The 21435-nt window shown below is 49.3% G+C and overlaps 1 protein-coding gene across 6 annotated transcripts in view; it reads right to left on the bottom strand.

Annotated features, from left to right (window-relative positions):
• Positions 1-21435, bottom strand: part of FARP2 (FERM, ARH/RhoGEF and pleckstrin domain protein 2) — a 120009-nt gene that overhangs the window by 24634 nt on the left and 73940 nt on the right. For all 6 annotated transcript variants that reach the window (XM_045559874.1, XM_045559875.1, XM_045559873.1 and 3 more), the window contains 5 exons: positions 20056-20151; positions 17589-17752; positions 16841-16909; positions 16275-16332; positions 11030-11285 (listed from right to left, as the gene is read on the bottom strand). In XM_045559874.1, coding sequence (XP_045415830.1) covers positions 11030-11285; positions 16275-16332; positions 16841-16909; positions 17589-17752; positions 20056-20151 — 643 coding nt within the window. The remainder of the gene's footprint in view (positions 1-11029; positions 11286-16274; positions 16333-16840; positions 16910-17588; positions 17753-20055; positions 20152-21435) is intronic.

Below are 21435 nucleotides of genomic sequence, written 5' to 3' on the forward strand. Positions count from 1 at the left end.
ATTGACAAATTCAGAGGCCTGGAAAGCCCTCGCCTGCAGCTCGCGGGGGTCCCACCTACCAGCGCTCACGACGGCACAGCGTCCTTCGGAATTTCTCACAAGACACAATTAAAACACGAGGAAACTGTCATTGCTGTAGGAAACCTAGGCAACATCACTATGTGCGATTATTAACCAATTAATTAGAACTTGCTGTTTTTATCACACATTTGGTTGACATATGCTAAGCAACCTTAAAATAATACAAAATTCCTACTTCCCCCTCCCCCACTCCAGGCCAGCTTGGTCCTTGTCACTTCCGAAGGGACCGACGCAGGGCTAGTCCCTGAAGCATGGATCGCGTCCTACACAGAGAAGAGGCGCATTTCCAAATATGCACTATTTAGGGTTTGGGATCCAGAATCCTCTGTCCCCAATAAGCCGGAATTATACAATGAGATAACTCTACATAATGAAAACCCAGAGAAAAGTCCAGAAGCTACGAATAACTTATCTATTTATTCTTCACAACTAACAGCTAAAACATTTACATTCATTGGTCATGAAGGTAGCAGGCGTTCACTATTCTACGCTGGGTCTTCCGGGGGTCCCCACGGCACCTCCCCCAAAGACGGACCGTCCCACAGCCAGTCACCAGCCCACAGTCCACCGGAAAGTTGCTGTGAAATCTGACTTAACTTAGTTAACAATTATTTGTGAAACAGTATTTACAATGATACCAAGTGGCGACTTTTAACCTCCGCAGAACTGAAAGTGGTTTGTCCAGCTGTGGAGGGTCCGTCCTGGGTGAGTTTGTTCAGGGCCGTCTGTCGGGAGTGGCGGCCTGAGCTGCTGCCCTGTCAGCCCGGCAAGGCCACCGCGGCACACGTCACCGTGTTCCTGTTGCGAATGCGCGTTTCACCCGCCGCTTAGCCGCAAATCTATTAACTAAATAGATTAAAAAGTGCCACAGACTGCCATTAAACATTTCTTTTTCTTTTCTTTTCTTTTTTTAAGACACGGGGTCTTCCCACGGTGCCCAGGCTGGACTTGTGCTCCTGGGCTCAAGCGACCCTGCCCCGCAGCTGGGACTACAGGCGTGTGCCACGCGCCTGGCGTCAACACGGCCGCCAGTTAAACCTGTCGGCTCCAGCAGACCATCCTACCTACTTCACGTTACACAGACAGATCCTGCATGATAAAGTAAATACATCTGTGGTGAGATATTCTTTCAAGCAAGTGGCCGTCAATGTGTAAAATTTATTTTTTTTAAATAGCCCTGTCTTTTAAAAAATGAAATTTTTTTTTTTTTTTTGTAGAGACAGAGTCTCACTCTGTTGCCCAGGCTGGTCTTGAACTCCTGCCTTCAAATGATCCTCCCACCTCGGCCTCCCAGAGTGCTGGGATTACAGACGTGGCCACCACTCAGCCAATGCGTGAAGTTCCCAAACATGAGGCTGTTGCCTCCACGCCCTGTTTCGTATGAGTCACTGTCTTTGTACCCAGAAAACATTTTTAGTTGAAGTCACATATACTCCACAAATGGGGTCTGTGGCCCCCAGGGGTGCTTTCCAGAAGTGACACACAGCAGAATAAAGCCAGTGAAATTGAGACTCTGCTCTTTTGGACTCTGATAATGTAAAAGGCACCTGGCCTAGGGCTCCCCTGCCTTAGAAAATCCTTTTGAGATTAACAACACGTATCAGAATTAATGACTTAAAAGGAAGATGTCTTGAGAATCTTTTAAGAGACGGTGTGTCTTGCTATGTTGCCCGGGCTGGAATGCAGTGGTGAGATCATAGCTCACTGTAGCCTTGAATTCCTGAGCTCCAACAATCCTCCTGCCTCAGCCTCCCTGGCAGCTAAGACTACAGATGCGTACCATCATGCCCAGCTAATTTTTTTGTGTAGAAACAGGATCTCACTATGTTGCCCAGGCTGGCCTCGGACTCCCAGCCTCAAGTGATCCTCCTGCCTCAGCCTCTCAAAGTGCTGGGATCACAGCCATGAGCCACTGCGCCCAGCCTTCTTAAGAATTTTTGACATGCTAAATACCAAGCTTTAGATGCCACAGAATGTGTCTACCCGTAACTGACGTGGTGAAGAATTAACCTTCAGTACTTGTGAAAACAGATCCCTATGACCAATGTCCTCCACTGAACAGCCAGAAAGAATCAGGCTGTTCTGAGTTACAAGAGTTGCTACTTTAAATTCATTCAAACACAACACACCTACTATGGGCAGACATGATGCTCAAAACTATCCCACTATGTCGTCAAGCACGACCAATTCTTTACCTGCAGACAGCAAATTCTTCCATTTCCAAAAGTAAACTATTGGAAACTGAGAGATACAAGCAGCAGCTATGTTTTACTAAGTTCTGCATTTCTGCTGGGGCGGATCACAAGCTGTCCACTGGGTGTTCACCAACTGGCCTCACCGCACAAACTGCACTTTGGGAAGAAAGACATTTGATACATTCTCACAGCTGCAAATTACTAGGTTTGATCATCTTCAAAAGATACTTAAAATTTAAAACTTGTTTCAAACTGTTAACAGCGAGCATCTCTGGCTGGTGATTTTCTTTGTGGCATTTTTCATTTCCAAAATTTTCTCAGCATTCACCTTATAATTGTTGAAATTCATCATTTAAAACCACAGCATTATATTTGTGTGCTTACCTTCACTTTTTCCTTCAAGACACTGTTTTCATTTATCTAACTAGGTGATGAAACAGACATACCACACTTGGAGGGAAAGGTAAATTTATTTCATGTTTAAATTCTCTTTAAAATAAATGATTCTTGAAAATATTTCCTAATAGTGGAGGAAGAATCAGCTCCTGTTTGGCAAAATTCAAGGTCAAGCTGAAGGTTAATTTGAGAAAAGGAGGTGAAGAAAATAGAAAGTTCGACTTGAACAATGGACCGTTAATCCCAGAAGAAAAGGAAGATGCTGAACCGTCCAAAGGATCCAGGTAAGTGTGAACTTGACGAGTCAGCAGGAGACTATCTCTGGCTTCACTACGGAACTAGGGCATCACCAGTCACTTTTACACAAAATCTGGCTTAAAAACAAAAGCGGGAGGTAGGAAACCGGCTAATGACACGGGGTGCAAGTACCAGATTGTCTCTGTGTATTGGCGCCATCATGCCTACGACGGGGGTGTGAGGGTGCTCAGGGCATCTGGAGCCTCGAGGAGGTGGCAGGCAAAGCTCCGGCCAGTGCCTGGCAGGGCGCTCAGGGGAGCGGCCGCGGCTGCCGTCTCGGAGTTCGGAGCGACTTCAGCACACACAGTGCCCCCACTCACCTTCCGTGGTTTTCGCCTTTGCTCTGTTCTGAATAAACAAGACCCCTTCTTTGTTAGGGGAAATGGGTGCACTAACCTACACCACGGAGTCGTGCTGTGGCCGTCTGTCCAGATCAGCCGCCGGCCAGGTGTGTGTCCTCCTCATGCCTGACAGGAGGTCCAGAGCCTGTTTCTGTTCTAATAGAACTGACACGTTTTGTCTAAAACACTAAGAAGCACATTGCGACTCACGAGGCCTCTTCCTGGAGCAACGGAGGCAAGGTCTGAAACAGACTGTTCCAACAAACGAAGTAGGTCTACAGGGTGGTGTTCGTTAGGGAGGAAATGTGATCTCAATTGGCATATTCTGAAAACACAAAGGCCATATAGTTTTTGCCGTCTACATTAGTCACCCTATGGATCTAGCAGAGAAATGCTTTTGAGCAGTTTCTTGAAATCTGGATTCAGGCACCAAGGCGCCTCCCACCTCAGTCCCGACGGTGGGTGCCGGGCAGTGGTGGCCCCGGGACCGGGAGGGTATGGCTCAGGGACAAGGCCAGTGTGACGTGGAGGGTAAGCAAGGCCCCGTGACTTCACCACTCTCCCCTAAGTGGGGACGTGACTGAAGGGCCATGAGTTTGTTCCGACAGGGGCCCTTCTCGAACGTGCTGCCACCATGGCTCCGGTGCTGGCACGTGTCGGGACACAGAGCACCGGGAGGGGCCGGCTGCCAGATGCCTCCCACCTCGGTGCCGGGCACCCCACTTGACCCACGGGTGCCAGGTGCCTCCAACCCCGGGGAGGCACCACCGCCCTCCTGGTGTCGGTGGCTGTGGCTCTGCATCTCTGCATGCTCGGTGCACCCCACAGGCTAAGGTGAGGAGCTCGCCCTCAAAGGGCTCAAGACACCCCAAAGCACGAGTGGGGCTGGCGAGGTGTGGGCAGATCCACGGGCGGCAGGAACTCCTACGGGCCAAGCGGGAAATCCACGCTCAGAGCCGGAGAAGAGGCCTGCCCAGAATCTGAACTGCCACACTCAGGTCGGGGGCTTTACAGGGTGGGTTCCAGCTGACCGGGCAAAGAACAGGTAATGACATTCCTACTTTCAGGGTTAAGAAGCCAACAGCACCTGCTTGTGCACAGTAAGCACACGAAGGATGTTAGGTCGCGCCCTGAGGGCCTGGGGCAGGCCCGGGCAGCAGACATCCCCGGCCCCTGCCCCTGCCACAGGCCCCGCCCGGCCAGAGCAGCAGCACTGAGAGAGAGAAGCAGCAAGGCACCTCCCCCGCTGGCCTTCCCAGAGACACCACCCACATTGAAGGCAGGATAACCCCTACAAACGTCACCGTGTCTGTTGCTCAGAAGCCTAAGAAGTGAAGGAGACATCAGTGAAGATGTAAAAAAGTATGTAGCTGTTTTGGAGATTAATTTAATATGCAAAATAATCTTTAACTTATGTTAATCAAAACTATAAGAATAAGGAAAGAAAGCTGAAAAGCCAATTTAAAAATTCACAGTAAATATTTCCTTATTTTATTGAACAATTAAAAAATTCTAAATTAGTACATATCTGCAAATTTATAAATGGCAATTTCAATGGAAACAAATTTTAAAAGTACCACAAACCAGACAAAGAATGTCTCTTTAAAGAATGAACAAGTCCAAATGCATAAGGAAATTCCAGCTCATTTCTCTTCATTTCCTACGGGAATGCACATGTTTTCATGCAGAAGACAGCATCTCCTGAGCTAGGGGACACTCGGCCAAGGGTGCCGTGTGGAGAGAGGACGGCAGCACCTGCCCGCGTCCCTCACCTGTGACGGCATCTTTCTTACATGTGGCCCAGAGAGAGGCACCAAAGGGAGACAACGGCAGATACTACCGCACGGTCTTACGAACACGCACACACTTTCAGCTCTAAGCCTCCAGGAGGATGCTGACGTTTCATCTACGGAGTAACGGTTCTAGCAGGGGATTTCTCTTTTCATGTTCCACGAGCCAGGTGGGGGTAAGTACCTTGAAGACATACGTATTGGTATCAAATGTCACAAAAACTCGTAACAGCTACGGACACATATGCTATGCATGTCATCACGTGATCATGACCACAGCACATGTGATGTGCTACAATTACTCCTTAGAGCAGTGGAACAGAGAGGACCTTGAATTAAAAATCAAAATATACCTGTACACCAAAGTAATTAAAAAGGACTGGATCACCCCCGGCAAATGACAATAATGGGGATGACTTAACCAACAGGTTTAAAAGTTTTTCATATTAAATTCTTTTTTTTGGTGTGTTAGTGCCCATCCCTCTCTCATTAGTACTAATTTAGAAATACATGTTAACTGGAACAGGGAATCCCTTTGTAATATAAAAAGGCACGTATCAATACCTTAATGATTTCAACAATTATAATACATAGCATAACGCATTTCTTAGTGTGGTCAATCATATTAACACGTAACTGTACTGCTGTTAGACTTAGAGTACCCATACATTGGCTTATATAAACTACCTTGACTTTGGAAACTTAAATACAAAAATAGACTTGGTAACTAACAAAAATAAATATTCTGCCCAGGCAGAGTGTGTTATTAGTGGCGGACTTCATGGGCACACAGGCACTGCCCCTGGTGGCCTTGACTGTAGGGACTGCTGCAGGATCGTCACCTGTCTGCGTGGACACACCTGGCTGTGACTGCACCCCACGGGGGAGCCCTCCTGAGAGTCACCATGGCAGCTCCTGTCCGAGACCACAGGCTGCAGGCAGAGCCTGGCGACTGTGCAACTTCAAGGTTCTGGGTGTAACTAAGGAGATCAATAGATTAAAGGAGAAAACTGTCAACGTGTTACAGGCACTTTCGCCTACACGCTCTGAGCCCGCTGTCTGCAGGTGTGAGACGCGCTGATTGGAGTCCACGCACGGCCTCCGGTCTGCACACCGCGCCCTGCAGCCTGGGCCTCCCTGGCCAGGCCTCCTGGCTGCGACCACCCAGCACTCCTGCAAACAAACCGACTCAGGGCTCCGTGGCTTCAGGCCAGACTGCTCTGGACGCCTTAATGTTTAACCACTACAAACCATTTCATCAAGGTGAGAAAGAACGGTGTTACTGCCTAACAACTGTTCATGTAGAGAGGCATAATTGGTAGTAGGAAGCGTTGTTCTTTGGCTTCTAAAGACCCTGTGACCTGCACTCTCAGCCTTTCCTTCCGTTTCCAAGTCCCGATGGGCAGGCGTTGCAACCCGCTGAGAAGGGAAAGGAAGGGGAGCTGTGAGCAGTAACTCAGGAGAAAACCAGCTGGTTTTTCAATTTTTTTTTTTTTTTTTTGAGGCCTAGTCTCGCTCTGTTGCCTGGGCTAGAGTCTCGTGGCATCAGCCTAGCTCACAGCAACCTCAAACTCCTGGGCTCAAACGATCCTCCCATCTCGGCCTCCCAGAGTGCTAAAATTACAGGTGTGAGCCACCTTACCTGGCCTTATTTTTAAATAAACTGTTTCATTACAAAGAAAAAGCTCTGACACTTAGAAGTTATTATAAACACTCTGGAAAAGAAAAGCTGTTCAGAATTTCTCCAGATCATGCCAGAAAGTTCAACCTGAACCTGAAAATCACACCTTCCCTGGCACTGTCCACAGAGCATCTGGGCTGCTGGGCCCGTCCTAGAGCTGCAACCACAGGGCCTGTGCAAATCGGGGCAAGTGAGGGACCGGCACTTGGCGGTGATGCGTGCCTGGTGGCTCTGTCCTGGTCAGGGCGGTGGTGCGGTGGCAGACCCAGCCTCCAGGGGGACAGAGGCTGGAGGGGCTGGTCCAGACGGTGTGACACCCAGCAGGCCCACCACCCAGCTTCTGCCCCAAGTCACTGGCCTGACAAGGTGTGGTGGGGTGGCGGCAGGGGGGTCTTCCAAATGAAACGTGAAGGTCAGATGCAGGGAGCAGATCGTGTTTGGATCCTTATTTGAACTAAATGTTACTACTAGGCATTTTAAATACAACTAGGGCATTTAAGTATGTTCTCAATATTAGATAATGCCAAGAAATTATTAATTTTGTACAAGAATGTATGTGTGGGGTTAGGTGAGAAGGTGTCCTTGTTTCTGAGAGACGTGCAGAAATTCTGAGCAAACTCATTGTCATGACTGGGGTCTTCCTGAAAATGTTATGCAGCAAAATGCAGAAGAGAAGAAAAAAGGCACAGACAGAGCAAGAGTGGCAGAGGTCGGTAACACTGAACCTGGGCTGACAGGGGTTCCTTATACTCCTCTTTCCGCTTTTGTATATTTTGCAAACTTTTTTTTTTTTTTTTTTTTTGAGACAGAGTCTCGCTCTGTTGCCCGGGTTAGAGTGCCGTGGCGTCAGCCTAGCTCACAGCGACCTCAAACTCCTGGGCTCAAGCGATCCTCCTGCCTCAGCCTCCCGAGTAGCTGGGACTACAGGCATGCACCACCATGCCCGGCTAATTTTTTCTATATATATTTTTAGCTGTCCATATAATTTCTTTCTATTTTTAGTAGAGACGGGGTCTCGCTCTTGCTCAGGCTGGTCTCGAACTCCTGAGCTCAAATGATCCTCCCGCCTCGGCCTCCCAGAGTGCTGGGATTACAGGTGTGAGCCACCACACCCAGCCTATTTTGCAAACTTGTTAAATAAAAAATTAAAAAATTATCTTCAGAAGTGAAGTTCCCTTAACAAAAACCACAACAACAGAACCCATATTCTAGGAGGCACGGATGGCTAAGAAGAAAGTTTATGCAGAATGTCCGGCACGGAGGGTGATGAGACACCTGCCTGGCGGAGGGGACGCCGCACCTTCGCACGGCACTGGCTGCACCAGGGAGCGGCCGCCCGCCCGGCAGCGGTGTCGGCTCGAAGCCACCCGGACCTGACCTGCTGGGCGGACACTAGCATGGGCTCCCTTAAGGGAAAAAAAAAGAAAGGAAAAAGCACGACTGTCAGCTCACAGCATCAACAAGCACATTCGACAGGCAGCACCGACCATGGGGGGAGGCAGCTGTCACGTCAGGGTCACCATCTGCTCTTCCACTGCAGTCACCTCACCTTCTCACAGACACCAGTCAGCCAAGCGCAATGCTGCATCCAAGTGGCCTCGGAAGTATCGAGACGCAGGTCTTGCCAAGGGACAGAATAACGGACAGCTAAACGCACTGCGAATGCCAGCTGCGTAGAGCAGTCCAGTGAAGAGGCTGGGGTTTAGGTCTAACAGCCGCAGAGACGGGAAATTCCTCAGCGCGTTTGGCCACAGCCCACTGCTGGAATCCAGCTAACACTGTAAGAAGAGAGACACTGACACTCGCCAGACGCCCTGGCGGCTCTAAAAGACACCCAAGCCACGCGGCCTCTGTGCCACTGTAAATCCCTCCAGAACAAGACTCAGAGGCCTCACACATGATTGGAATCCATGTTTAAAGTTTCCACAGGACATTTTGGAAAGAAAATTAAACTTTAAATATGGTACTGCACTACTAGATGAGAAAAGACAAACAACAACAACAGCTCAAAACCCAGTCTGTGGGCCTGACAAGTCCCACAGGGTTGTCTGAGCCCAGCGCGCGTGCTGTGCGGGGCTGCACGGCAGTGACTGCTGCCTTGCCATCCCTACATTCTGCGCACACGTGTCAGCCCGACGCTCATGGTGGTTTAGACCAGGGAGCCCCCACATGGTACCCAGCAGGGCCCTGAACGCCCACGCACCATAGGGCACACCGGACAGGTGGGCAGGGCCACCTTGGTCCATCTGCTCACATGACCTTTCCCACCGCCTTGGACAGAACGATGCACAGGGTGGCATCTACACGACCAGCTAGTGATTTCATATTACAGGCCAGCTGGCATAAAAGAAATGTCATCCTGAAGAAAGACTGAGTTCAAGCCCCTTATACATTCTGGGGGATTCCTACTGTGCTCATTATTTGAATTACAACTTACTCTGCCAGTCAAAAGATGGACTCTCCCACACCGGCTATACCTGGACTCTCAGGCCCGTCTGTGTGTCTGGTTCTACTTCTTCTGCAACCATGTATCTTTTATACCTCCAGTTAAGCTGAACCCGAGAAAACAGTTCAAATGCACATTAAGTGCACTTTACACCAATGCTTCTCCAAGACTACTATCTAAACACAGCGCTATTTCCTAAGGTTTCAAGTCAATAATGAGACGATGCCTTTGGCACTGGGACAGTTCCGGGGACACCCCCTCCCCTCTGCAGTGCACCTGAAGACCACAGCACCTGCCTCCCCGGGGTCAGGGCTCTGCAGAGGACACTCAAGATTTTGTGCAGCGCAGTGACGAGACACGTCACACAAAACCTCCACCCTAATCAGTTACGGGCAGCACGGCTCATCTTAAAAAGCAGCATTAATAGGTGTAATACACATATTCTATTAAAGATCAGCATGAATCAGAACTGTGTAACATTCAAAATGTATAGCACCAGTTTTTCCTTGAATCAAAGCATATGCCAAAAAAAAAAAAAAAAAAAAGGTACAAAGACTAATTTATCAGCCCTCTAGGAGGACTAGCTGGAAATATTCATCTATTTTAAACTGGATGCATAGCTTTTAACATCATTCCAAGTGAAAATTTTAATTCTTTGACATTCAAAAAAGGATAATAAATCAGGGAATTAAAAACAATTGAATACCTAGCCATGAACTCGAAATCACTTTCTATGTCTAAACCAAAGAATTCTGAGCTCTAAACTACAGAGTAGGTGGCCGGGTGACCCTGCAAAGGAACCCAGAGAGATCAAGACGGATTTTTATCTCCCCGCTCTCCTGGAGTCAAGTTCTTTAAATTGTTCTGCAAATCAAAAGGGATTCTCTCTCTACCTGTGTGTGCAAAAGGGGTGCTGAAGAACAGGCTCACATCTAGGGGGGCCTCGGCCTCAGAGTCCCAGGAATCTGTGTCTGTGCTGCTGGAGTCCTCGGCTGTCGTGGGCGGGTAGCTGAGCTGCTCTAACTGGTCGATGATGTCAGAGAACTGGAAGGCCGAGCTGGACTCGGAGCGGACTGAGCAGGCTGGGAAGTTGACCATGGAGCTGGCCTCAGACTGATTGGCTGAGCCGGACGTGTGCAGAGACAGCCCGCCATGCAGTGGCACGTTATTGAGGGAGCTGTTTTCAGACTGGTTGTTCCTGAGCGAGCTCGTCTCAGAAGGACTCAACAGGCTCTGCATCAGGCTGGCTTGTGCCTTCACCTCGAACAGCTCCGAGGTGTCTGCAGGGTGCACATTGCCATTGAAGTCACTTTCCTCCTCAAATTCAAAATCATCTTCCATGTTCATGTCTACTGCCTCAGTGGAGTACCTGTCTGGGCTGGACGGGGCAGACACTGGATGCTGGAAGGCACCTGGACCACACAAGGGAGGGGACGCCGAGGGCTGGGCAGGCACCTGGGGCTCCTGCAGCACTAAAGAGCTAAACCGGAACGAAAACGCCTCAGAGCCTCCAGCAAAGAAAGAGATGTCTGCTGGGTCATCATCTATGAACTCCTCCGACACCTGCAGCTGGGCATTTGTCAATGTGAAAACAGGGCCCCCCCCATGGCACTGCCGGTCACACCGGTACTCCCCACTGGAAGGGAATGAGCCTGTGGTAAAGTCATCCTCACCATTGTCATTTTTACAAGCAGCTCTGCGTTCCTTGCTGGCCCTCCCTGTGTCTAGGTCTAAAGCAGCGAGACCCTGCCCCTGGGGACAGATGGAACCACAACTGCTCACGACATGACAAAACTCAACACCTGAACCAGGCTGGAGTGCGGGGGGCCCAGGGGACTGGGCCGGCTGCATGCTGGGGCCTCTGGCCACCGCTCCGCTGCTCCTCTCCGCAGCTGGACTCTTGATGTAGGAGACCTGGGGGTCTGCGAGGGAGCTGCTGCTGTCCTTGAAATCGGGCAGGCTGGTGGGGGTCAGCGGGGAGCTAGGCAGTGGGTAAAACGAGGCATTTGCTGAAGATGGGGAGGCAGAAGTCCTCAATCCTTCCATGAATGAGATGCTCTGGGGGTGAAAATTAAGAAAAGGGGGGGAAAAAAAAGGAACATATAAAATCACAAATTACCACTAGAAGTTGCAAAGCCAGCTGGGCCCAATTTAGGGCATCCACACATTTCTATCACAGCTTTTACAAAAAGGGACAATTGGGCTGGGTGTGGTGGCTCATGCCTGTAATCCCAGCACTTTGGGAGGCTAAGCCGGGAGGATCACTTGAAGCCTAGAAGTTTGAGACCACCCTGGGCAATAGGGAGACCCTGTCTCTGCAAAAAATAAAAAAAGTTAGCTGGGCATGGCATGTGCCTATAGTCCCAGCTACTCAGGAGGCTGAGGCAGGAGGATCACTTGAGCCCAGGAGTTAGAGGCTGCAGTGGGCTATGATGATGCCACTGCACTCTAGCCCAGGAAAAAGAACAAGACCCTGTCTCAAAAAATAAAATAAAATAAAAATGAGTAATTAAAAAAAGGGCAATTGATCAGACTTTCCCTTTTAGAACTGAAGATCTGTAAATGTAGATGCAGGATCATCTGTTTATAAACATTTACTTACGATTCCATTTTTTTCCTCTTATGCCACGAAATGTGCACAATGAAGAAAATCTCCATCAGGCAGAACCAGTCTCTGTGGCAGTCCCTGCCCCCCGCAGCTGCAAGGGAATGCCTGTGGGCATCTGTCACTGTGCCGAGGGGAGAGACACAGCTGGAGAGGAGTGAGCACTTAAACCACCTGCTGACCCTGAGGAGCAAGTCCCAGCGCCACAGTAACGGGCACTCGCCACAGTAACGGGCACTCGTCCGTCAGGCTTACAGACCCCAGGGAGTGGGAACACGTATCAGTTCGTTCACATATGCAATGGAAGGTCAAGGGTCACTGCCTCAGACGCTCCTTGCCAACGCCAGAGGGGCCCACGGGAAGCACGGGATGGGCCCTGAGTGAGTGTGAGCAGAGGCTGTGAGCAGACGAGGAAGCACGGGAAGGGCCCTGAGTGAGTGTGAGCAGAGGCTGTGAGCAGACGAGGAAGCACGGGAAGGGCCCTGAGTGAGTGCGAGCAGAGGCTGTGAGCAGACGAGGAAGCACGGGAAGGGCCCTGAGTGAGTGCGAGCAGAGGCTGTGAGCAGACGAGGAAGCACGGGAAGGGCCCTGAGTGAGTGTGAGCAGAGGCTGTGAGCAGACGAGGAAGCACGGGAAGGGCCCTGAGTGAGTGTGAGCAGAGGCTGTGAGCAGACGAGGAAGCACGGGAAGAGCAGACGAGGAAGCACGGGAAGGGCCCTGAGTGAGTGTGAGCAGAGGCTGTGAGCAGACGAGGAAGCACGGGAAGAGCAGACGAGGAAGCACGGGAAGGGCCCTGAGTGAGTGCGAGCAGAGGCTGTGAGCAGACGAGGAAGCACGGGAAGGGCCCTGAGTGAGTGTGAGCAGAGGCTGTGAGCAGACGAGGAAGCACGGGAAGGGCCCTGAGTGAGTGTGAGCAGAGGCTGTGAGCAGACGAGGAAGCACGGGAAGGGCCCTGAGTGAGTGCGAGCAGAGGCTGTGAGCAGACGAGGAAGCACGGGAAGGGCCCTGAGTGAGTGCGAGCAGAGGCTGTGAGCAGACGAGGAAGCACGGGAAGGGCCCTGAGTGAGTGCGAGCAGAGGCTGTGAGCAGACGAGGAAGCACGGGAAGGGCCCTGAGTGAGTGTGAGCAGAGGCTGTGAGCAGACGAGGAAGCACGGGAAGGGCCCTGAGTGAGTGTGAGCAGAGGCTGTGAGCAGACGAGGAAGCACGGGAAGGGCCCTGAGTGAGTGCGAGCAGAGGCTGTGAGCAGACGAGGAAGCACGGGAAGGGCCCTGAGTGAGTGCGAGCAGAGGCTGTGAGCAGACGAGGAAGCACGGGAAGGGCCCTGAGTGAGTGCGAGCAGAGGCTGTGAGCAGACGAGGAAGCACGGGAAGGGCCCTGAGTGAGTGCGAGCAGAGGCTGTGAGCAGACGAGGAAGCACGGGAAGGGCCCTGAGTGAGTGCGAGCAGAGGCTGTGAGCAGACGAGGAAGCACGGGAAGGGCCCTGAGTGAGTGCGAGCAGAGGCTGTGAGCAGACGAGGAAGCACGGGATGGGCCCTGAGTGAGTGCGAGCAGAGGCTGTGAGCAGACGAGGAAGCACGGGATGGGCCCTGAGTGAGTGTGAGCAGAGGCTGTGAGCAGACGAGGAAGCACGGGATGGGCCCTGAGTGAGTGTGAGCAGAGGCTGTGAGCAGACGAGGAAGCACGGGATGGGCCCTGAGTGAGTGTGAGCAGAGGCTGTGAGCAGACGAGGAAGCACGGGATGGGCCCTGAGTGAGTGTGAGCAGAGGCTGTGAGCAGACGAGGAAGCACGGGAAGGGCCCTGAGTGAGTGCGAGCAGAGGCTGTGAGCAGACGAGGAAGCACGGGAAGGGCCCTGAGTGAGTGCGAGCAGAGGCTGTGAGCAGACGAGGAAGCACGGGAAGGGCCCTGAGTGAGTGCGAGCAGAGGCTGTGAGCAGACGAGGAAGCACGGGAAGGGCCCTGAGTGAGTGTGAGCAGAGGCTGTGAGCAGACGAGGAAGCACGGGAAGGGCCCTGAGTGAGTGTGAGCAGAGGCTGTGAGCAGACGAGGAAGCACGGGATGGGCCCTGAGTGAGTGCGAGCAGAGGCTGTGAGCAGACGAGGAAGCACGGGAAGGGCCCTGAGTGAGTGTGAGCAGAGGCTGTGAGCAGACGAGGAAGCACGGGAAGGGCCCTGAGTGAGTGTGAGCAGAGGCTGTGAGCAGACGAGGAAGCACGGGAAGGGCCCTGAGTGAGTGCGAGCAGAGGCTGTGAGCAGACGAGGAAGCACGGGAAGGGCCCTGAGTGAGTGCGAGCAGAGGCTGTGAGCAGACGAGGAAGCACGGGAAGGGCCCTGAGTGAGTGCGAGCAGAGGCTGTGAGCAGACGAGGAAGCACGGGAAGGGCCCTGAGTGAGTGCGAGCAGAGGCTGTGAGCAGACGAGGAAGCACGGGAAGGGCCCTGAGTGAGTGCGAGCAGAGGCTGTGAGCAGACGAGGAAGCACGGGAAGGGCCCTGAGTGAGTGCGAGCAGAGGCTGTGAGCAGACGAGGAAGCACGGGAAGGGCCCTGAGTGAGTGTGAGCAGAGGCTGTGAGCAGACGAGGAAGCACGGGATGGGCCCTGAGTGAGTGTGAGCAGAGGCTGTGAGCAGACGAGGAAGCACGGGAAGGGCCCTGAGTGAGTGCGAGCAGAGGCTGTGAGCAGACGAGGAAGCACGGGAAGGGCTGTGGCCAGAGACGTCAGGAGTCCACACTGCCCCACCTGCCACTGCACGGGTGCCGCAACTACATCCTCACTCACGGTCCCACACGCAAGATGAGGCCTCTGCTTGCCAAGGGTCTCTCCTCACGAGTGCCATTACCGAGCACGCTCACGCCTTGAGAAAACCCCTTATTATACATACACATGCAACATCATTAAGAGGGGAGTCAGACCAAAATACAACCAAACAGAATTGAGGAACTTTATTTTTTTTTAACAGATGGGGTCTTGCTCTGCCACCCAGGCTGGAGTGCAGTGGTGCAACAGAGCCCACTGCAGCCTTGAACCCCTGGGCTCAGCGATCCTCCTGCCTCAGTCTCCCAAGTAGCTGGGACTACAGGTGCCCACCACCATGCCTTGCCCAGGCTGGTCTCAGACTGCTGGCCTCAAGCGATCCTCTTGCCTCAACCTCCTGAGTTGCTGGGATTATAGGCATGAACCACCAAACCTGTCAGAGCTGAATACTTTTCTGTGCAGCATACATGCAGGCAATATGTGTAAGTCTACAATACAGTACGTAATACAAGCAAATGCAATGGCAGCAGGCCCAGCAACTAACCTTTCAGAAATAAAATAGGAGGTCTGTAAGATTAGTCTATTTTCAAATGTTTATCATATTACTTTTTCTTAACCATTCAACCATATTCAACACTCTCCTGCGGCTTTTAAAATGCAACAGAAGAGAAATGAAAGCTTAAAGGTGATTTTTAGATGACTCATATTTTGACATTAAATTTGAACTTTGTAAAGAAACAATTAAAAATACATTTTCTTTTAATTTCAATTGATTTAACAAGAAATTTCTAATGAGAAAGTATACCTAGAAGAGTTAAAGAAGGTTTTGATTTAAAACATCCATTAAAAAAAAGCTTAGGACCCATGAGCTTTAATACATGAGGTGCAAGTATAGCTCCTGGAGATTCTACGACAGCATAAATGATAAACCATCACCAAAAACGAACACTGTGCAGAAATAAAATTATAAATACGAAACTGTAGCAGCATGAGGAAAAAGTTATGACATACTATATGAAAATAGCGAGATCCTGTGTAAGAATATGCTTGCTGGGAAACACACATTCTATGGCATAGAATGAGGTGTTGCCTGATCAAAAAAAAATTTAAAACATGCTTGTGTGTGGAAGTTAACACGCAAATGTGAAAACGGGAAGGGACTGTGAAGTAGATCTGAGACATGAAAAGGTCACCAACGGTCTGTCACAGAGGCACAGAGCAGCTACTAGCATGTTTTAGGACATTCTTGCCAAATGTTTTCCTATGAAGTGTTTGGGTAAGCCCACGTGTGTGGTCTTTCTTCTGATATAGTTGCAATTATGCCAAACACATAGATATAAATTTGTTTCCTGCTTTTCACCCCTAACAGCAAGAATTTCCCCATGCTACTACATGCTCTCTATAAGCAGTGCTTTTACTGGTTACAAAAAACCCCACTACGTGAATACAGCTAAAAGTGCTGCTAGTGTTGTTTAGGATTCTGAAGGGTATCACAGACAACACTACGGTGCACATCTCAATGCACAAGGCATTTTATCTAGGACTTCTTTCTGAAAACAGAGTCCCAGAACTGGAATTGGTATATTAAATTCTATGAGTAATTTTAAGACTCCTGTTACAACACTGCCAGATTATTTTCCAAAAGAGTAGAGGAATAATATTGCCTATGTTTTTAACCAGAAAAGACTAACCTGTTTTGGCACGTCTGCAGTCAGTGCACGGACAGACATCTGGGTCCTGCTGTGCCGTCTACAAAACAGAGAACAAGCTGTGAGCAACCAAGCCCTCCTTTTCTCAGTACCCGTTTTTAAAGCAGCAAGCAGGTACTGTGCCCAAGAGGACCACCTCACATAAAAACACGGCTGAGACAGAGGCCTCTAACTAGAAAGGGGCAGGAGAACAGACAATGAGAATTAAAAAGATACCTCAAAGGAGGTACAGTTACACACCCACACTAAAGGAAAAATTCCACATGCAGAGAAACAACATGAATTTTCAGATTAAAAGTTTACCGTACTACGTAAAAACATTATGTGTAAGCCAAGCTGCACAGACTGGAAACTAAAAAGCAGGATCTGTATACATGCACAATACCTGTATAAGACGTTGCAAACCCATTTTCTTTAAAAAACTGAAACTGAACTCAAGTGTCAAAATACACATTTATGTATACGAAATGAATTTTATTCAAGATCAAAAATATTTAAAATACTAATTTTAGAAGCACACATTTAACATCATAAAGGGCAGAACGTACCTTTCATACGGAATTCTCTTCATTCCACCATCTTTGAAATAATCTACTAGCTGTTTCTGCGTTCTTCCACTGTGAATAAAGGTTCAGATTTTTAAAAAGAATCAATACTAACTCACAGCATTAACTTTTCAAAGTAGAAGACAAAGGAAAAGTACGATTTGCCTCTCTCACAGATACACACATATATACTTTAAAGTTGTACTGTGGGGCCAGGCACAGTGGCCCACGCATATATTCCCAACACTTTGGGAGGCCAAGGCGGGAGGATCGCTTGAGCCCAGGAGTTCGAGGCCAGTACGGGAAACGTAGCAAGACTTGTCTCTACAAACAATTAAAAAATTAGCCAGATGTGGTGGCATGTGCCATTAGACTCAACTACTTTAGGCTGAGCTGGGGGGGGGGTCACTTGGGCCCAGGGTTTCAAGGCTGCCAGTGAGCTATGATTGCGTCACTGAGCTCCAGCCAGGGTGACAGAGACTGACTGTTTAAAAAAAAAAAAAAAAAAAAAAAAAAAAAAAGTTTTATCAATACTTTGTAATTAGCATAACTGACTTTCTAATAAAATTGTTATTGGCTATTTTTTTCACATTTTATATGCTTTCTCTAGTTTACTATCTTTTACAGTAGCTACACTTTGCACAAATTCTCTGAAATACTTTATAACACTTCTGTCTTCACTAGGTATTATCTGTTTTCCCAGCTTTACAACCTGGCGAGAGGCCTGAGCAACCTGTGGCAGGGCCCGTACCTGTATCTGAAGGAGGAGCCCCGGCTGAAGAAGACGGCTTTCGCTTTTGGCTTAGGTTGATCAAAAAGTCTAAAAAAGGTGTGATACTCCACACAAATCTTCCAGAAGTTCTTACATTCATCTCTACTACCCAACAAAAATTCTAATGTGTCCTGGTAAGGTCCCTAGAAACAACATGCAAAGGTTCAAATAATTAATTCAAGAATCAAGTACTGGACAAGAGAAAGTAAATTTAGGAAGCAGATCACACAACAGGCACTTCCAAAATTAAAAATTAGGAACTTTTTCTAAAAATTGTATACAAAGACTCCTGGTTCCATTTACTTAATTAAGAGAAAAGCAACATTGTATATATTCATGGTAGAAATAGCAGAAAAATGAAGTCCTCCACAATCACACACTGTCAAAAGTCTGAAGTGTTTCTTGGAACCACTCTTTCTCCAAACTGTGGCATCTTTCCATGCTAGTCGACATATTTATATGCTATTGCTGAATTGTTTATCCGTAGTTTTTAAAAAAAATCTAGGATGTTTTGTATGTCCAGGACACATGGTTTTCAGGCTCAAAAATATTACGAAGAAACCATTGCACTCTCTCTCACAGTTATTCCTTTGGATAAATTCCTAGAAACAGAATTCTAAGCTCAAAGACAATGTACATTTTTTTTTTCTTTTTGCCAGGAACACTCTACCACAGAAAGTGCACATTTCTGAACCTTCTGATATATCTTAAATTATTAATTCTTCCCAGAAAGTCTATATAGTACTTTGATCTCTACATTTAGTCTTAAAAACATAAGTGCTTGGGGATGTAAAATGTAATGTTGCCAAGTGCAGATACAAACACAATTCTGAGCTTTGAAATACCGCACTGTTCAATGCACAATAATTCTCTTCTGTCCCTATTGAGGGAAAACACATTCCTCAGCACACGGGGAGGAGCATGGGCACGGGGGTGCCCCGCACGGCCACAGGAGAGACCACGCCACAGCAAGACAACCATGAGGCACACAGGATGTGCCTCAGTATTTCCTCGAGACAAATGGCTCACACCAGCCCTCACTGCTTGACCCGGTCTGTGACACTAACAGCCCTGCCCGACTGAGCATGGGGCTGTCAGGAACACGTGGGCCGCGTGAAGGCAAATGACTGCACCGCAGGTGCTCAGTCTGCTTCGTGTGGGCACAGGTGAGACGCAGCGAGAGCTCCGTGCACCACTCTCCGCAGAGGGACAGCGGGGGACAGGCGGGGAGGGCTGTGTGGCTCTGCCCTCCAGGGAGCTCCCGTGCTGCCAGGAGCGAGCACCTGTGCCAGGAACCTCCAACAAACTCATCTGCCTCGCCAGGCTGGGCCTGTCAGAGTCACTCCTTGGTCCCTCGTCTCCATCTCATTTTGGAGGGTGGCTTTTCTATACCGTCATGGGATTTTCCCCAATACCCATCTTCTCAGAATAACCGCAAGAAACATTTTTTACTCACAGAGAAAAAAGCAGCCTTTTCCTTGCATTTTGCGTGTTACCTGAACAAGCAGCCATCCTCTCAGGCCGCCCACCAGCGGTCACACACACACTGCACGTGAACCCGGCGTGTGAGAAAAGCGCTGCCAACCACACCAAGGGCCTTGGCAACGCCCAGGCAAAGCCTTTCCTCCAACTGCCCAAGGGCTGTGACTCTCCTGCCACCCCAAGTGTGTCTGCACCAACACAGGCTCCGCCGCCTCTTACGCCCCACCCCACGGTGGCTCGGCTCGCCCACCTTTTACTTCCTGCCTCTCCCCGGACAACAGAAATGTGATGATTCGCACATCTCTGAATAATTGGACATACTGGATTTTTCCCAAATATCAGACTATACAGGCATTTACTTTCTCCATTTTTACTCATTTCAGTAAATTCATATGTAATTACTACTTTATTGACCGGCAACCTCTAAAGAAAGGAATATTTATTCTCTGATAATCAAGGCTTTTTCAATTAGAGCTACTCAGAGGTCAACTTCTGAATCAAAGACACATGAGAACACTGGGGACACCCCTCCGTTCACTCTGAGCAGAAGCTGACACGACTTTGCTGTGGGCTTCAGGTGACTTTGAACACTTTATTGAACACCTTGCACTGTAGCCTCATCATCTAGAAAACAAAGACGCCATAGCAACCAGCGGATCTCAGCGGTCCCTGGGAGCCCGTCAGACATTCACCTGCCTGGGCCCACCCCAAACCTGCTGAATCCGACAGCCTGGAGGTGGTGCTCAGGGGTGTACAGGTGACAAGGTTCTCGGAGGAGGTCACGGTGAGACCAGCAGGGCAGACTGTTCTTAAGCCCTTCCAGACCCCAATCCCAAATCCTGTCCTTAGACTCTTGTGTGTGGTACGCCGAAGTGATTTACAAAGTAGCTTTAAAGAAAACCCCTCAATAGACTAGCAGAATACATTCTCTCATAATTTAAAAAGTGCTCAAAATAATACTTACATGAACCTCTGGATGGAGTTTGATAAGAAACCGTTTCCTCTTGAAGCTTAGTTTACGGACCTTAGACCAGTTGAAAGTGTTGATTTTGGTGGTGCCCTGAAAGTCAAGAGATAGTCATTTGTGGCACATTTGTACTTGAAACACATACTTCCCTTTCTCATGAAAGAATGTTTAAATCACACCCTTCATGTGCTAGTACCAACACACCAATCTTAAAATAGAAAGACAACTTGATTTCCTTGACAAGGTTTTATCACAATTTTTTTTTTTTTGAGACACAGTCTCACTGTTGCCCTGGCTAGAGCACAGTGGTGTCATCACAGCTCACTGCAGCCTCAGCCTCCTGGGCTCAAGCGACCCTCCTGCCTCAGCCTCCCCAGTAGCTGGAACTACAGGTGTGCACCACCACGCCCAGCTAATTTTTCTATTTTTAGTAGAGACGGGGTCTTGCTCTTACTCAGGCTGGTCTTGAACTCCTGGCTTCAGGCGATCCTCCTGCCCCAGCTTCCCAGAGTGCTGGGATTATAGCCGGGAGCCACCATGTCCGGCCACAAATTATTTTTTACCAATGTTAATGTTACACATTATTTGAAGCCTACCCCTGCAAGGACAGTGGCCTGGAAAGGGCAGTCTGGTGTGAGAAAGTAAACAGTGCTCGAAAAACTAGAGACATGTCAAAAGGACACAGGAGCCAGCTTGAAGGGGCTCCCTGGGACCAAATATGGGACAATTTAAATATGGAAATAAATAATGATAGCAACAGACAAGTGACAGATTTGAATTCAGGAATCCAAAGTGACATGAACTAAATAAATGGGGAGAAAATTCTTCCTTCCAGTAGCAGGAAGAATGGAACTTAAACAGCTGTCCCTGGGGACCGTCACAGTGATCCCACCAGGAGGGGAGCGGGAGGAGGTACAGGACAGTCACGTAGTCTCAGAGGGACCCCATATGCCACACGAACCAGGACACACTGTCACTTGGCGAGTCCAGGGTCTCATCAGCAGGAAGGGCTGCACAAGCGCACGTTGCAGGCGTTATAAAGACCACCCTGTAATCTTCTAGAATGTCAAGGTCACGAGAACCAAGGAAAGAAGGAAGAATGTTCCAGACTGCAGAGACTAGAGAGACACAAGGCAAGGCGCAGCATTTGCGCCTAGGTCGGACCTTCTGTGGCAGCAACACGGGGACAACGGTGAAAGGTGGACAGCGTCTTGAGGGAGGGGACCACAGGAGCTTTCTGTGCTGTTGTTGCAGCTTCTGTGTAAGTTTTAAATGGTTTCAAAATAAGATTTAAAAAATGTATGAAAACAGGCCGGGCACGGTGGCTCACACCTGTAATCCTAGCCCTCTGGGAGGCCAAGGCAGGTGGATCACTGG

Source organism: Lemur catta, chromosome 8 (genome assembly GCF_020740605.2).
Source record: "Lemur catta isolate mLemCat1 chromosome 8, mLemCat1.pri, whole genome shotgun sequence".
Classification (NCBI taxonomy): Eukaryota; Metazoa; Chordata; class Mammalia; order Primates; family Lemuridae; genus Lemur; species Lemur catta.